Here is an 18,653-nt window from a genome sequence, read left to right on the forward strand (position 1 = left end):
TCGAGCACACTATTTTAAAAATCTTAAAGCTTATTTTAAGCATGGGTCGACGCTCTCTTTAATTTTTTATTTGTTATTACTCATGTTATACGTATATGTATGTATTTGAGCTCAGTTACTCAGTATGAAGAGCTAGGTACTCAATTTTGTAATTTGTTTAGGCTGCATCATAGAAATTATCATTAAGTAGAACCTTCCGCCGCATTATTCTATAAGCGGCTGTATGTAGAGAGGAACGGCTAATATAGCCGCTTGATTGATCATGAGGTAATAATTCTGAAAAGGTGTCGGTATTTTGGCTAATATTTTGGAATATTTATCGAAGTGCGATATGGATGGAAATCAGGTGATGTTGGCGCCTTAAAATTATTGCAAATTGGAATTTCTTAAAAAAAAAAATAAAATTGAGAAATCAAAAAGAAATAACCACAGGTATAAAAGTGTTTTAAGAAAATCGTCAAGTCGATCAACGCGACCTGTTTGTATAAAAGTATGATAGTTACTGAGCGAGTTGCTTAATATGATGAAAAACCGAAATAAGTAATGTCAATTGACGAATAACATATGGGCAATCCTCAAAAAAAGGTAAACCACGACCGAAAAAAAAAATCTTCACATTCATCGTATTTTTTTGTATAATGTCATAAAGAAATATCCAAATTTTCATAATACAATGGATCCGTAGCATATCGTTGTCCGTTAAAAAAAATTTGCCTGCAAACTAAAAAAATTTAATTTTTTCACTTTTAGCTCCCTTTGTATGCATTTTTATGTTTTATTATTTCACAAAGAAAACATATGATATGTTTGCTCTTTTTCTACCAAATCTCTTAATAGCAATCCAATAATAAGATAAAAAATGCAAAGTGAGCGAAAAAATTTTCAATTAACTGTTTATTTTTATTTTGCTTCTTATCTATGTTCAAATCGTACGTTCGCGACCGAAAACATCATTTTATTATAATTGCTTCGCAATAAGTGCAAGCAGGTGAATGAAACTTCGCGTGTTAAGTGATTTTGGTATATATATTTTAAATATAAAAAATCGTTGGGGTTACTCAAACCAATCTTTTTTTATTGATTGTCAAAGTAGCGTACGTTCGCGACCTTACCTATAAGCCTATGTCGATTTTTACTAGCGTCGCATGGATTTAAAAAAAAAAAATTTTTTTTTTGTTTTTGAAAACTATGTTGTTTGCAGTTACTTATTACTTGTTAGTTATTACTTATTATTTATTACATATTTTTCTTGCTATTAATAAATTTCAGTACATTTTTCATATTTAATAAAAATTTATTTTTTTTACTTTTAAATGTTATTAGACACATTAAATTGAGTTAAATCCGTTTGTTTTTATGAAATATGAAGTTATTAATAAAAAAAGTTGTGGTAAAAATAAAAATTTAATAAATAAAACAACATGGAAAAATCGTACGTTCGCGACCGGAACTTAATTAAATTAAATATAAATAAATGGAGATTTTTTCTTGGGAGTAGACTTAATAGAAAGCAACATGATTCTACTTTAAAAGTAAAGTTATTTCTTTAAAATATTCCGTCTCAATTCGCAGAGTTTTGTATTTTACTGTATTAAGCCAAAGTCGACTTCCATTTTGCGTACGTTCGCGACCGCATGTTTTTTGACAATATTATGAAAATTAAAAATCGATAAGCCCCATAATTTACAGTAACCCAAGAGCTAAACAAATGCTATCGAAGAGTAAAAAAAAAGTTTCAGGAAACGTTTGTTTTCGATTTTATTTTTTTAATTTATCTCGTACGAACGTACGTTCGCGACTTTGAGAAATGCTCATATATTATTGCATATATTTATTATTTTCTTCTTTTTCCTGCTTGAGTTTGTTTAATTTTTATCTCTAAACAATTGATGCAGCTTTGCCGTAAACCACTTGTATCATGGAATTTCATAATAACACCTGGTTTAAATAGAGTATGACAGTCCAGCATCAGAAGTATCGATATCTCATATATTATAGGCTAGAGCTGTATAAACAAAATTCATTTAAATTTTTCCAAGAATGATGTATCTCCAAAAGACTACATTTTGTGGACAGAATAAGTTTTTTCGAAAGCTTTGCAGCTTTGACAAAATGATAACGTTTTTATCTGACCAAAAAATTAATTAGTTCATTATTCATCGATTTCATTAGGCATTTGTATATTGGTCAAAAGAAAACAATGTGAAAAAATGACTTTCGTTTTTTTAATTGCCTGAGTGGTTTGAACGCACATAAGGATGATTTTAACCTGCATAGATGATGACTTATGCCTCTGCCTTTGATTTTTTGGACAAGAAAAGTTTTTTATCTTTTATTTTCAAAAGTCAATTGCACGACAATCAGCTGTTTCCCACAAAAAGGATGCCACCTTTCTAATCGATTTCATTTTGGTGATTTCAACTACCTCTTAATGCACTTTTAGGTATTAACCTATTAAATTAAAGGGATTTGTTCATATAAATTTATTTTTTATCACATTTAAAAAATTAATGCTATCTGTTCTACTATAAAATTATCTCATATTTTGGCGATAACTCATGGTGACAAATTTATCGATCGCTAACGAAATCGAAAATTGTTGTTGCCGACGGCAATATTTTATTTGCGAATTCGAGGTGTGGTCAGAAATAGGTTGTTTCTAAAATAATTACATGCTCTATTGATCTTCTGGCGGTTTTGAATTAACGTCAATAAATCAATGAACCACTTATTTATTTTTTCATTTCCAAATAAGACAAACTCGTTCGTTTTGCAAATCGAAAGAATCTTGTGAAATTGAAAACGTTAGACTAAGTGTGACCGTGTTGTAAATAATCTGTACCATTTCCGACGTTTCAACCATTTTGTTAGTTTTTGTTATTTAATATTTTGCAGAAGATTAGTGTGTAAATGTAACTCTGTCGTCGACAACTAGCCGGAAGTCAGTTAAGTCTTTCTTTTGGATTTTGGTCGACCTCGAAGGTGGGTGGCAAAGAAATGTTGCAAGAAAAAAATTTTTTTTTAAGTGTGAATCTTTTTATATTTTTCTTAATGTGAATGATTCTTTGATTATTAATAATTATGCCTGATGGTTAGAATAGTTATTTTCCTTATTGTCGAATGATGATACTTCCATGCACCACTCTGAAGCGGTTATTGCGCAAAGTGCAGATTATGGATATTCTGACAAGTGACAAAGTTGAAAGTATTAGTCGTATTTTTGAATGTGCGTTTTAAGGTTGACATTTTTTTCTTTAAATGTGTATTTCAATTAGAAAGAGTATGAAAATCAGGAAGAAGCAACGAGATTAATAGACCAATGATGTGACAAGTTATTAAAAATAACAAATTTCATTTGTTACTAGGTCTATCGGCTATTGGAAATGGGTGCCTACCGTTATATGCAAGAGTTGTATAGAAAGAAGCAGAGTGATGTTATGCGCTACCTGCTTCGCATACGCGTGTGGCAGTATCGCCAATTGACAAAGCTGCATCGCTCGCCTAGGCCGACTCGTCCAGATAAGGCTCGTCGCTTGGGGTACCGTGCCAAACAGGGTTTCGTTATCTACAGGATTCGTGTTCGTCGAGGCGGTCGCAAACGTCCAGTGCCTAAGGGATGCACCTACGGTAAGCCAAAGAGCCATGGTGTGAACCAATTGAAGCCGTATCGTGGATTGCAGTCCATTGCTGAGGTAAGTAATTCTAACATTAGATGTACTACATTTTTCATATGATGATATCGTAATATTTGTTGAACTTGTATGATGCGTACTAACTTCCTTAGATGTCTGATTTTGATTCAACATTTAATACAGTATGAGAGGTGGTGTCCACATGTGATAATATGAAATTCATTTTGTTGTAGGAACGCGTTGGTCGCAGACTTGGCGGTTTGCGTGTTTTGAACTCTTACTGGGTGGCACAAGATGCTTCTTACAAATATTTCGAGGTCATTTTGGTGGACATTCATCACAACGCTATCTGTCGTGACCCCAAAATTAATTGGATCTGTAAGCACGTACACAAGCATCGTGAGCTTCGTGGTCTCACTTCGGCAGGAAAGAGTTCCCGTGGCATTGGAAAGGGCTACAGATACTCGCAAACCATTGGTGGATCTAGACGTGCTGCCTGGAAGCGAAAGAACCGTGAGCAGATGCATAGGAAGCGTTAAGTGTGATCAGACTGGACTATTTTGTTGTCAACACACATTTCAAATATGAATTAAAATCCATTAAAATTACTGGCTTTTGATACGTGTAAACCTTCCATTTTTATTAGATAGAGAAATTTACGTCTTGATGTTGTAGCGGCAGGATATAATAGTTTGTCGACATGTAAGTTCATACATAACCAATGTAGAATTGATTTCCATAATTTAAATTGTTAAATTTCAAAATTCGGCAAAATAGTTTATTTAAGAATTATTTGGCGCGCTAGATGATTTTAAAAATAGGGGAAACATGTTAGGCATTATAAGTTGAACATCTTGAATATATCCAAATGTGCTCGTGAATCAATTTCTTTTAAAATGAGTGTTTTACCGCTCTGATTAAAAAGAATAAGAAAATGGTGGCAATGGATGAAGGCTTTATTCACACTTATTGTAATCATTCAGTCTAAGTTGTACTATGTACAATTATGTATGTGGCGTGTGCAAATCGCTTGAGGTGCAGCTTGTTTACTGAGAGTGATTTGGTATGCAGTTCAAGCAATGTACAGTGGGTTTATAAGGTCTGAGTCGAAGGCCCCAGCAGCCAGTACTCTCTTCTCTATTTAAATGTGGTATTAAATACTAGTTTTAATATAATAAAATAATTTATACGGTCCGGATTTGCATTGACGCCTTAAGCCAGATTGGCTAAAAAAAAACTTATTAATACATTGCAATAATGTATGTGCTTGGGTTATTGTTGCCATAGACCGAGGCAAAGTTGGTGAGTTCATCAGTTTCTTTTACCAATTGCATTTAAGCAAATGTTTCAGCGAATGAGTTGAATAATATTCATTATATTTGGAAACAACGCTCTACGTAAACATATTCAGATGAGAATATCAAAGTTAATAAATAGGTTTTTAATTGATTATGCTTATTTCCAATCTGAATTTTCTTATGCACTTGTTTTGAACGATCACATTCGTTTATATTAATTTAAACATTAAATTTCATACGATTTTTGGGTTTTTATGTGGTTTCCGGAAAAGAATTTTAGTTAAATTTGAAATAATTTTATAGCGCCAAAAAATTTAAATGCAATAATCAGCTTTCCACTTTCAATAAAAATACCAAAATATTAGTAAAACAGGTAACCCTTTAATATTAGTGTAGTATCGTTCCTTTTCGTCTAGTTGACTACATATGTGTGATTATTCATTCATAAGAATTTTATTCATTCATAAGAATTTTTAAATACCAAGGTACATATGTATGTATTAACTTTTTGCACAGAACAAAAAGCAGAATGCCATTTATGAGGCATGGTCCGGTATTCATATGTACATACATAAAATTCGGTTATTAATTTTGTGCCTCCAGGAAATGTATGTCACATGCAAAATGAGGTATCTCCGACCCTATGAAGTATTTAACATATTTACCAAATGTGCCAAATATTTGGTACATACAATAATAAATATAATTTTTATGATACTTGAAAAATGGGAAACTTATAGAAATTGCTTTGGCTGACAATTTGGTATATTTTACTCTATGGTGTACTTTAAGTATAGTACTATATTAATAAACCAAATAAAGCCTGAAAGGGTATATTTTAGTATATCTGCATTATTTTGGTATTTTTTAAAAATTAGCCTGGCCTGTTTTGCTTTTATTAACAATGCGTTGCGGATATCTCACAATCGAGCAGACTCGATGGTAGTTTTATTATTTGTTTTTGTCGAATAGGGTACTCAATATTCGTAAAAATTGTCACAGGCCCAAAACAATATTAAAAGAGCATAGATTTAGATATGGTAGCAAGTACAGCAATAAATGCCCCACATTTGGATCTTGGGGCAACTCGGTAAGGCGAAAACTTGGATCATATTCCAAGCAAATAAATGCTCTAAAGCAATGAAGTGAATTTTATGCCCTACCTGGCGTTTATAGCTTATAAATAGTTGATCCAATGTTACTATTTGGGAAAATTTAACATTTTGGGGAGTTGCACTGGTGTTTTGGTTGAGAATTCGTATTAGACAAGGCTACTTCCTTGCTAAGGCGAATTCCATGATTTAAGTTAATATGTGATCGTCGACCATATACTAATGAAATTGTAATAAAATTGATGAATTAAAATTATTAAAAATCGTAAGTCAGTTTTTAATTTTGTTTCGAATTAGAAATGCAAGTTTCGAAAGTGGTGTTATTTTATCAACGTCAATTTTTAAGCAAATCTAAAAAAAAAAAAAACTCGCTCTTGTTCAAATAGAAACCAAACGCATCGATTTATTAAAATATTTAACTATTTTGGTGTGCCCTTTTGCACTATGTGATTAACTCAGTTTATGGCGCTCAGTTCGTTGCTCTTCTGCTCGAGACTATGGTAGGCTCATCCATCAGTAAATCACAATTAAATTGAAGTTTTTATACCCGCTAGCCATAATGTAGAAGGGAAATGTGCCGACAGAAAATTTATGTAAGAGGTAGAAGTAAGCATCTCCGACCCCATAAAGTCTATATGTATATATTCTTGATCAGCGTCAACAGCCGAGACTATGTCCGTCTGTCCGTATAAAACACTGGATCTCAGTGACAAAAAGAGAAAGAGATCGGCTATATATATGAATAGGTATTTAAATTTCCATTGCAACATTGCATTTCCATCTCCGAAAGAAAAAAACATAAATTTATGTTAAATATGATTGTTGATAAATTTATAATAGTAATAATCTTATTAAATATCTTATTATTGAAGTTTTGCTTATAAATATATTCTTAGCTTACATTTAAATAATATTAGTTAATAATTCATTTATTTCATTGATTTCATTTTCATCGTCATTTAAATATTTGTCATTTATTTATCTGCATAATGTATTTTTCAGGCAATGTATGTATGGCAACATTTCCCATGCCTGCGCGCAATCCATATCTGAAAAATTAAAAAAAAGTATGTATTTAAAAATTAAAAAATTTTGATTAAACAAATATAGCAAACCTTATGCTTAATATTGCATTCAAGGAATTAGAATGCATATTGTTGCGCAGTTTGGTTTTAATTACATTCATTTGGCTAAAAGCCCGGTCGACTTCGGCATTGGATCAGGGTAAGAAAAGCATTTGTATAGCAAATAAGGCAAGGGACTCAAATGGTTTATTTCCTCCAGCATCCTCATAATCCATTGCCTCTGCCCAAAATTTGACCGTATCATGAATATTTTCCCATTTAATCAGATGAATTTTATCAATTTGGGATTTTAGCTCAGTGCGTTAAGATAGTTCCGCAACTTTAGCGTCACATATCGATAAAAAAAATATCGGCTAAAAAAAACTTTTTACGTGATATTTAAACTTTTTCGATTATACTCTCTCCTAGACTTTTTCTGAGAAGGCGCTATAATTGCTATAATATAAACATAAAAAATTCGAATGCTTTGCAATATGTTTTATTCAAATCGTGCTATGCGTTTTCGAGAAAATCGCATTTTAGTAGAATAATACAAATTTTTGAATTTTTGCGCGTTACCTAAAGTAGTCAAAACGTTGCCAAATTTAAAAAATGGCGATCATGTACATACCTATTTATCATATTTATTACCCATATATTATTTCATTCTATTCAATTCAAATAGACAAATATTTTGCTTTTTGTTTTATACAAATTTTTTTTAAGCCGTTTTCGAGAAAATTCAATTTTTGTGATTATTGCCAAACTAATATTACCATGGTGGCAACACATGTTACGGCCGAAAGTTGGGCCACCCTTTATGAACTTGGTGGCAACTCTGGAACATAACTATATACTCAGCAGAACTGGAGGTGTCGATTGGCCACAGGTAAGTGCTTACCTCGCCGATCACTACATGGGTACATTTCATACAAAAACGGAAATTAAAGAACGCATTGCTAGGTGCCACTTTGTAAGTAGTGGTGGTCTGCTGGTGTGTGCTTATTTCCCCAGCAACGAACTAGCGCTCAGAACTGCAGGGTATATATTGGCAATCATTTTGAATAATTATAAAACTATGAACATGTATATTAGTGCATAATTGAAGAGCTATATATATATATATATATATAACAACTTTAACTCAATACCATTATGAAAGAAAGAACACAAATGAAAATTGTGTTTTCGAAATATTTGTCTATAATTGAAAAATGTATAAAAATACATATATGTATATACATAATAAGTTCAAGTGAAGTCCTGGACGAAATTTGATGTAGGTCTTGGACGTTGATGTACACAGTACATTCAAGTGGTCCACACGAACACCAAGTCGAAGCTTGTTGCGCCAAAAAGGAGGTGTTGGACGTTGATGTACACAGTACATTCAAGTGGTCCACATGAACACCAAGTCGAAGCTTGTTTCATAAGTACCTGAAATGAAATTAAAGTAATTATTATAAAATTGAGTTTTTTAGGACAACAATAATAATGAAAAACTATTTGGCAATCAAGAATCAGAAGACAAAACAAAGATTAAAAGACATTTATCAGTCGGAGATTTGACATAATTTGCAACTAATATAATTCTGTGTATCACCATAATAATCTCGTTTGCAATTATTGCATATAGGTCGATCACAAAAAATACACTGGGATTCGGAAGGTGGTTTCTGCTCAGCACAGCAGTGTAAACAAACACCATCTGGAGAATCTCCATACCGTAGAAGTTTATCAAACAATTTGCTCCTAAATAAATCATGCGATTTTAAATTAGTAAGCGAAGTGTTTGATAAAAATCTTTCAGCGTATTGCAAAATAAAAATGCCACAATTGTAGCTATCAAATTGAGTATCATGTGGTATTTTAAATATGGAATAAGTTACAATTTTGCAATTTCTTAAAAATGTTCTAAATTCAATGTTGTGCAAGCCAACTATTTCATCAATATTACGGCACATCATTTTGCAATAGTGACTTGTTCAAAACTGAACACAAACATTAGGAAAAATTGAACTATTATTATATACATAATTAAAACAAATTTCATTATAATTTACAATGTGAAGATTATTAAACTCTTTTAAAATGGCCCCAATAATAGCAAAACTAAAATCAGTTATTATTCTCCTGCAAATAGGCCATCCAAAAATCTTCCAATGTCATACGATGTATGATTCGAAAGTATTGCATGAGCTACTGGGAATACAATATGGAGCTTAGGGATATGGGCTACTAATGAATACAAAAATATTCTCTTCTTTACAAAGTGCAAAGGCTGCACTACATTTCCTGTGGCATCCATATGTAAAGTGCCTTGTTTTAAATGGGTCAATAACATATTAATATGTTCTTTGTCCCATAAAAAGACTTCGAGTTTGGTTGATAAATACTGAATAAAATGAGAAAGAAATCATACCGAAAGCATTGACAAAAGGATCCTTGTCGAAATCAAATTTGGCGATGTTTTCTGATATTAAATTTCTATAAAAAGGCAGTTACTCATTTGTCATCTGGTCATTACCAACTAAAGAAAAAATGTGTTGCAAAGTGAATAATAATAATTTTATATCCATATATATGTATATGTATATACATATATAATTACAATACTTTAACACTTCGAATATATATTTATGACATTGAAAATTTAAAACAATATTATTCACTTTGAACACACACTTTTCCAATCAATTTATATTTTCCCGGAATGGCCGCTGCATTGTCACAAAAGCGCCACTGCATATTCATATATACATATAACATACGCACATATATATACATATATGTATGTATGTTACTGCACTTAAAGTGCGCACCGGATGTAATATACATATGTACTACTGTATGTACTTATGATTTGGTGGACATAAATTTACGTGTCATTTTCAATATATTGTTTGCTCTCACTTTATAAACTTTTAACTGTATAAATCACTTGTGCAGAACTTGTTGCTTAGCAGAACATACAGCACTATTCCGTTATGTACCAGAGTTGCCACCATGTTCATAAAGGATGGCCCAACTTTCGACCACGTGTTGCCACCATGGTAATATTAGTTTGGGAATAATCACAAAAACTGAATTTTTTCGAAAACGGCTTAAACGATTTGTATAAAACAAAAAGCAAAATATTTGTCTATTTGATTCGAATAGAATGAAATAGCGCTACAAGTTCTGCAAATATGAAGAATAATTTGATGACCGCATCTCTTTAATTTTTTTTCTCAAACGCATATCCCAAATATAAATTATCTTGGGATATGTGTGATTTCATCCTTCTAAATGTCAAAGTCCACATCTGGCGGTATAATTTTCTCCTTAAGGGAATTTATGGTGGTAATCCATTCATTCAGTAATTTTGATAATTCCGACCGCTCGCTTTGAAATACTATATTTTGAGTTTTTACAAGTCGTTTAAAATTGGCTTTAAAAATAACAAGTTTTCTTCATCACAATAAAGCTCATGTAAAATTTTAGCCTTGTGACATTTTTCTTGAGTAGCTGCTAAAGCGAAGTGTAGCTTTAGTTCAGACCACATTGGGCCAGCGTGCCGATTTTTCGACAAAAATTAAAGTTTTAAAGCTAGGTTCTTCAAATTTGGTAAATATGATAGTGTCGAGGCACATAAAAATATATCTAAGTTTCAGACCGATCTGACCACGCCTTCCTAGCCGCCCATATGACATAGGTTTTCTCTTATTGATACTTGTACGGTAATAAATAATGCTAGCACTCGTTAAATTCAACAAATGTTTTTGATTCATTTTTTAACACTTTACCTTAATATTAATAAGTAAAAATAACAATGCATTCAAAATGACTATACATAAATATTTTTCATTTAAAATGACTACATTAATTGTTATTGAAAACGTATTTTTAAGAGTCAGAATCTGAATCACTATCACTAACCATGTAGAGGACTTATGCCATATTTTAATGCTTCATGTCTTCCATGTAGACTTTTGGACTCGCTCCACATATCGGACACAATTGGCAAGATTTGGTTTCAGTCAAAATGTTTAAAACCTTTCCATCTAAAAGTGTCATTTGAAGATCATATTTAACTGAAATTGGTTTTCCATTTACAACGGAACAGACATATGAAGACAAATCTTTTATTTGACTATCTAAATTTTTTTTCTCAGGAAGAATATGGTCTTTTGTCTGTTTAACAAACTCAAGCTTGACTGGTCTACAAAATCTAATCGACTGAGAAGTACGATTCATCCAAAATACATTTCCAATATGGTCCATTAATTTAAGGGGTATTATTGTTGTCGCAAAAAGCGAGTCGACAGAAAGCAATAAATCACATCCAAAAAAAATGCGTTGCTTATAGCTGCTTTGTCCGGTTGTTCTGTCAAATCCATAGCTTGCAATAAGGGTCAGACTTAAAGTATTGCCAAGCTGCTTAAATATATCTTCTTGAATTTTAATTATACGGTAACTAGTGTGGTCTAGAAGACTTTGCAGCGGAACTTCAGCAACTGACTCGGTTATATTAATATCAAAAGGTCTACATTTTGACTTAGCTTTTCTGACTTTGTTGTAAGCAGGAAAAAGTTTACAAGATCGGGAAATACTGAGCTCGCGAAAGTTTTTGTAGTCAAAGCTTCGTCCTCCGCAGTGTTGCCATTTTAGCTAATTTATTGCTAGATCTAGCTATTTTGAAACTGCGAAAGCTATAAGATTTTGTGAAATGCTATTAGCTAGAAATCTAGCAATTTTTTTCAATGCTTCGGCTACTTTTGGCACTTTTTAAAAAGTTCCGATAGCTCTTTTACCGATAGGATGTATTTTGAGGCTTACTCATAAAATTATAGTTCGATTCTGTTTATAGTTCATGTGCGAACTTAGTTCGTTCACTCATTAGCTAAATACAAATTGTGAAATTGTGAAACTGTGAAGCAGTGCGCCAGTTTAGCAATTTAGTTGCTTTAGTTAATTTGTAACTTTTTTTTTTAAATGCTATTAGCTACAAATTTGGCAATTTTTTATTTCTCTGTTGGCAATTTTAGCTATTTTACTTAAGTCCTTTTTATTATGTATTCCTTTTGTCATTCACTGCAAAAATTGCGATTAACAGTTTGCAATGAAATCGGGGCTTGTATTTAACCAAGTGGTTCGATTATATGAGCTACTTGAGTTCACTGACTTGAAAAGTTAACTGCGTTTCAAGAGTAATATTTGCCCCCAAAGTGTTAACAAAATCATAAAAATACGAAATCTTTTTTTTTATTTTTAATTTCAAGATTTTATTCTTAAATGAATTAAAAATGTACAAACTTGATGAATAATGTCATTTAAAATATTTAGCAATTTTGTTGGCTATTTTTTGTATAATTTTAGCAACTTATAGCAATTTTTTTTTCTGAAATCCAGCAATTTTTGGTCTAGAGATTCTGGCATCACTGGTCTCCGTTAGTCGAACAAGAGATGTGTTGTGACCCTGATTAACAGCTAAATCGGATGCCAATTTTCTCTTCTGACGGGGACCGGCGTTAACATATTCAATGGGTGGGCGTCCAACTGGTCTTAATGTTAACGGCTTTGGATTTGAAGACAAGAATGAACTTACTGTTATAGCCATATTGGACAGAAGCCATTCAGTATGCCTTGTCTTAAATCTGTTCATACTTCTGTTATATTTTGCCAAGTTCTTATGTGTGTAAAGGTAATAGCTTCTCACTTTGGTGTTGATTTCATCCTTTTTCTCAGTGCTTAAGTCGAATTCTTTCAGTTCATCATAAATCCAACTCGAAACGACAGATGCGCTACGATTGTTTTGTATATACATAGATATCAAGCAGTTGCTCATAGGAAAACTCAACTACAGCTACAATATGTGATATTTATACATATCGGTGCAAAATGGAGCAAAAATGATTAATACAATTAGTTTATATACACTTTGTACTTTAATGACACATAGTTACTTTTTAGCACAAGTTGGCACAAAATTTGTTATAATCCACAACAGACGGGTTAGCAGGTTAGCTTTTTTCTACTTATGGACAACACCAATAAACGCACACAAAGAACACATTATCGAACATGAACAAAGTCTTTTTTAATACAAATATTCTACATTCCCTTGTCTTTCTTTTCCATAATTTTAGTGAAAATTGCTTAAGCCACAACAACCTTGGCAAGCTCGGAAGTAAACGAAATCTTTACCGCGCTTTTTAGTTTCGCACGCATGTAATCAAACAGCTGACTTTGCAGGGCTGTCAAAATTTCAGGGATGCAACAAAACAATTAAAATCTTTTGATTCACTTTGGTCAAAGTATATACTATTTAAATTATATTATTTAAATAGGTTTACTTTTTATGAAAAATTTTAATTTTCGTCGAAAAATCGGCTCGCTGCACTGATGTGAAATTCTTGACACCTAGCCCACGTTGGGTCGCATATTTTTAGAGGAGTCTGAAAGAATAAAAGTAGTCATTCAGTACAACCAATACATTTTATATCAAAAACTACACGAGTTAATAAACAAACAATAAGTCTACTATCAGCATTTATAACAAACACAGGTGTTAGATGTTAAATCCTTTACTAATTTACTCCACACGTACTGCAGTAAATTACTGGTATGTATATACATATGTACCTGGTCATTATTAATACATTCATAAATTTTTTTGTAATTCATTTGGCGCTGGAAACTCTTGGAAAACCATGAATATGTATTCGAAATCAAGAATTCCAAAGAGTCTGGAATAGTATCTTTGCACGTCCGATTTACAGCCAATTGGATGGAGTGACATATACATTTAATTAAAATAAGGGGAAACTTTTTTTTAGCTCGGTGTATACGCCCATCCTCGAACATGTCATAACATTGGCTTTGTCCTTTCCAAGGCCATATTTGAAATATTCAAATTCTTTTCTTTGAGCTCCGCTCTTAGGCTTTCGGCAATGGATATAGGCATCTCAGGACTCTATACTAATCAAACTCAGTAGCGTTGAAACTATACATTTATTTTGAATACTAAAATAATTAATCACGATTCCTAAAAGTTTTAAAAAGTAAACATTCACAAGACAATTAAATTATAGACCCACACAATTATTTGTACAAATAAGAAAGAAAATAATGTAATATTTACCAAGGAATTTTGTCACACTGATATCCGTGGACTCATCCAGCAATAAGCTAAATTTTTAAGCTCCGATGTCGACGCGCAAGTCTTCCATAAAGTGCACAGCTAACACATTATTTATTATTTGCGTGCATTTCGTACGCCCTAGATGTATTTAGGCAGTTGCACTACATGCTTTTTATTTATTATTTGGACGTTGGCGTACTAACGCACTGTGGTTCCGCCAGTATGGGAGTTGCGGCCAAAAATACTTCTAGTTGTTATATTGCTACGAAATTTTGCCCAAAATTCTATAAAAATATTTTGTATATATAGTAAAAAAATTGTCTAGATCGGAATATACTATATCCTATAGCTCCCATACAACCTTAGTATGGCTTATATGCCGATAGTGCGCCAAAATACTTCCGGTGGAGTTACAGTGCTAAAATTTGATTATTAGCATCCAAGATATGTATAAGACTATTTAAATTACCTTTCTGCTTTCTTCTACTAAACTAATTACTTATCGAGTTTTTTCTGCATTCGTGCCCTCTTCTGTGCACCAAAGATCAAAGATGTACATGCGTAAAAGCTCGTAGTTATAAGAAGCGCCAATAAAAAATGATAATATAAAAATAAGCGAAAAAAAGAATATGTAAAATTGTCCACAAACACAAAAAAAAATCACAAAGGCAAAGAAGGAGCAGCAGATTGCGTCGCAAATTTGACCTTGAAAACAGTAAGATAGCTTGAGTTTATTAATGAGTATATACACATCTGCCAAAATCTGCAGTTTAACTTAATATTTTTATTACCTGAAAACATTGGCAAATGCACTGATATCACTCATAAAGGGGGAATCGGGGGGCAACATACCTAAAAATCTACTTAAACAGAGATAATGACGATCACAATTCACTGAAAATTAGTATTAATTAAAATTAAACAATAACAAATAATTAATAATTCAAATTAATTTCAGTAAAAGATCTTGTAAAAGTAAATATCTTCAACTTTAATACCCTTTTTAAATATTTCAAATTGGTGAATTTTTGCGAACGTCCGACCACTTTGACCTTCACTTTTGTTTCGACAAAAAGCCCTCTAAACGCAGTTGCAGCAGCAAAATTGAAGACGTGTTCACACTTTGCATTCTATTTTTAGAATGTCCCGTTAGATTTCCAGAAAAATCTAGTTTGCAATGAAGAAGCTTGGACATTTTAGTAACGATTTGTTTACTTTTTGTAAATTTTTGTTGTTATGACTTTTTTTATTTTTGGCCTATGGGCGGAACCACTGTGTAACGGCAGTACCATCAAGTGGCCCAGCGATACCAAGCACGGGCTTGTTGACGCGCGGACAAAACAAAAAAATTTGTGAACAGCATGCATTAAACGAAAACCGCGAATAAATATTAAAAGACGCTGGACAGCTAATTAAATTAGATTAAAAATATGTTAGAATAAATGTATAATAAGATAAATAACAATTAAATACTCGATAAATAAGCTAATAATAAGGTTTAAGCAAAGGAATAGATTTACTAGAGCAAACTACGTTATTGAGATTATTATAGTAGTTGTAGTGGTCGCTTGGATCGCCAACATTTATTTGTTGGGCCTAAAAGTAGGCAAAGTTTTTTTTGCTATTGGAAACCGTCAGCGTCACGGCTCTATTTGTAGAAAAAGTAGTTAATGTAGTATATTTATTAAAGTTATGTATATATATGTTAATAATCCAATTTTTGTTTGTTAAATGTTAAATGTATAATAATTGTTTAATGTTAGTATAAACTTTTAGGATAATTGTATTTTGTTGGCACTGTGGCAACTCTGTCATCCACCTATTGCCCATATGCTGGCAACACCAAACGATCAGCTGCAAACACAAGAGGATTAGTTGGGCAACCCGCGAATGGATCGCAGCCAACTTCATGGCGAAGCCATTTAATTTTGTGCTTTCAATTTCATCAGACATATACGTTTATAATATTCAATAAAGCTAAGTTAAAATACAACGGCGTTTCCATTAAATCTCCCACACTAATGAAGACGCCAAAGTGGTGACCCCGACTGCAAAAACACAACTACAATTTACGTTCAGTGGAATGCCAAGCTCATGACACTGAAGACGCATTTTTTGGCGCAAACATGCAGGCACACGATCAAAACCTCGCAGAACAACTGCGGGATCTGAAACAGCAACTCGAGCAACTGCAGACACATGGCCAACCAGCTGGATTCTCATCGCAATGCGTGCAACTTCGCATTCCGAAATTCAACAAAACAAATCCTCAGCTTTGGTTCTCTATTTCATCTATTCATTCTATATCTATATCTATACATTCAACAAATTGGCCTGGACCGGCGTCTACACATCAAAGATCGCTTGTCAAACCAATCATTCCTCATTGATTCCGGATCAGTGGTGTCAGTGATCCCACGCAGCATGGCACCGCACACACGCATCAACGGCAGACTTTATCTGTATGCCGCCAATCAATCTACAATCAAAACCTACGGAAATTGTACTCTTCAGCTCGACCTGGCCCTGCATCGCTCGTTCACATGGCCATTCATCACCGCTGATATACAAACACCTATAATCGGCGCAGACTTCCTTGCCGCACATCATCTCCTCGTCGACGTCAGTGAACAACGATTGCTTGACAACTCAAAGTCAACTCACCATGGCACCACTGACCCGTCACACGACTTACAAAAATCTCTGGAACTCAAGTCACCGAATTTGTCAGCTGATGTGCAAAAGATCGACAAAATGGTTTCTCTCGAGCAAGTACATGCACACAACGTTTGTCACTTCATTAAAACAAGCGGCGCACCTGTAGCTGAGCGACCTAGACGATTATCTGGCGAGAAACTTGCTTCAGCCAAATCGCAAGTCAATACGCTCATTGATAAGGGAATTTGCCGTTACTCCAAAAGCCCATGGGCCAGTCCCTTGCACATGGTGGCTAAAAAGGATGGATCTTGGCGCGCTTGTGGCGATTACCGCCAGCTGAATGGAATTACGGTTCCAGACCGTTATCCGATTCCACACATTCAGGATTTTGCTGATCGCCTTCACAATAAGAAAATTTTCACAACGCTTGATCTCGAAAAGGCTTACTACCAAATTCCAATGGCGCAGGAGGACATAGAGAAGACGGCTATTTGCACTCCATTTTTTATTTGGACGTTGACGTACTAACGGCAGTACCATCAAGTGGCCCAGCGATACCAAGCACGGGCTTGTTGACGCGCGGACAAAACAAAATAAATTTGTAAACAGCATGCATTAAACGAAAACCGCGAATAAATATTAAAAGACGCTGGACAGCTAATTTAATAAGATTAAAAATATGTTAGAATAAATGTATAATAAAATAAATAACAATTAACAATTAAATACTCGATAAATAAGCTAATAATAAGGTTTTAAGCAAAGGAATAGATTTACTAGAGCAAACTACGTTATTGAGATTATTATAGTTCACACACAGAATACGGAAGGGATTATGGCAAGCAAAGTTAGTCGATCTACGTGAAATGAGAAGTGGAAGAAAATTCCTAGTGATCCTGACAGGAACTGCAAAACTAATTTGACTTAACAGCTCCAAAGAGTCTATTTCACCATTAATTAGTCTCTGTATAAAAACAACACTTTGTATAGTTCTACGGTCAGAAAGAGAAGGAAGGTTTAGTAATAAAAGTCTACTGCGATACGGTGGTAATCTAATATTAGGATTCCAATTTAAACTACGAAGAGCAACTAATAAGAATTGTTTCTGCACCGATTCAACCCTATCTTGATAAACCCTATACTGGGGATTCCAGACAAGAGATCCGTACTCAAGGATAGGACGAACCAGTGAGACGTATAAAGTCTTAGTGATGTAGGGATCATTGAACTCTTTCGACCAGCGTTTTATAAATCCCAAAACACCCATGGCCCTATTTACAGCAGACAGAATATGTTTATCGAATTTTAGTTTTGCATCAAGCAGAACCCCTAAGTCATTCACACCTTCAATTCGCTCAAGAGGAGTATTATATAACACATAGTTATTTAACTGAGAAGAACCCCTACAAAAGGTCATAAACTTACACTTATTGCAGTTGAGATGTAACATATTTACTCTGCACCAAGATTCTAGACGATTAAGATCACATTGTAACAGTGAGCTCTCAAGACTATCATTAAATGTCAGGCAAAGCTTAACGTCATCGGCATACATAAGCACACGGGAATGCACAATAACAGAAGGAAGATCATTTATGAACAAAGTGAACAATAGAGGACCCAAATGACTGCCCTGGGGCACACCAGAAGTGACTTGAACACATTTAGATACAAAACCATTATAATAAACATTCTGAATTCTGTTGGAAAGGTATGAGGATATCCACTCAATTAGGCTATGAGGAAACCCTAAAACATTAAGCTTA

General features: G+C 33.4%; 2 protein-coding genes and 1 non-coding gene across 4 annotated transcripts; all 3 read left to right on the top strand.

The window, feature by feature from the left end:
* The first annotated feature begins 2,893 nt into the window (after positions 1-2,893).
* Positions 2,894-4,261, top strand: LOC117573161 (60S ribosomal protein L15). Of its 2 annotated transcripts, XM_034256123.2 has the most exons (3): positions 2,894-2,982; positions 3,366-3,692; positions 3,866-4,261. In XM_034256123.2, the coding sequence occupies exons 2-3, from the start codon at positions 3,384-3,386 to the stop codon at positions 4,169-4,171; spliced, it is 615 nt and encodes a 204-aa protein (XP_034112014.1). In that variant the 5' UTR covers positions 2,894-2,982; positions 3,366-3,383; the 3' UTR covers positions 4,172-4,261. The 2 variants fall into 2 exon arrangements, with proteins under 2 accessions (XP_034112014.1, XP_051862915.1); XM_052006955.1 differs by lacking the exon at positions 2,894-2,982 and having other exon boundaries at positions 3,348-3,692.
* LOC117573265 (small nucleolar RNA Me18S-Gm1358) lies at positions 3,113-3,193 on the top strand. The gene has a single exon (XR_004572697.1). It is a non-coding gene; the product is annotated as a small nucleolar RNA Me18S-Gm1358 (small nucleolar RNA).
* A 1,128-nt stretch (positions 4,262-5,389) lies between the features above and the next one.
* On the top strand, positions 5,390-17,824 carry LOC117573191 (uncharacterized). The gene is made up of 5 exons (XM_034256185.2): positions 5,390-6,020; positions 7,045-7,109; positions 7,182-7,266; positions 7,833-7,995; positions 16,006-17,824. Exons 1-5 carry the CDS (start codon positions 5,968-5,970, stop codon positions 16,102-16,104), a joined length of 465 nt encoding a protein of 154 aa, XP_034112076.1. The 5' UTR covers positions 5,390-5,967; the 3' UTR covers positions 16,105-17,824.
* The last annotated feature ends 829 nt before the right edge of the window (positions 17,825-18,653 follow it).

The sequence above is a fragment of the Drosophila albomicans genome, chromosome 2R (assembly GCF_009650485.2).
Source record: "Drosophila albomicans strain 15112-1751.03 chromosome 2R, ASM965048v2, whole genome shotgun sequence".
In the NCBI taxonomy this organism is placed as follows: Eukaryota; Metazoa; Arthropoda; class Insecta; order Diptera; family Drosophilidae; genus Drosophila; species Drosophila albomicans.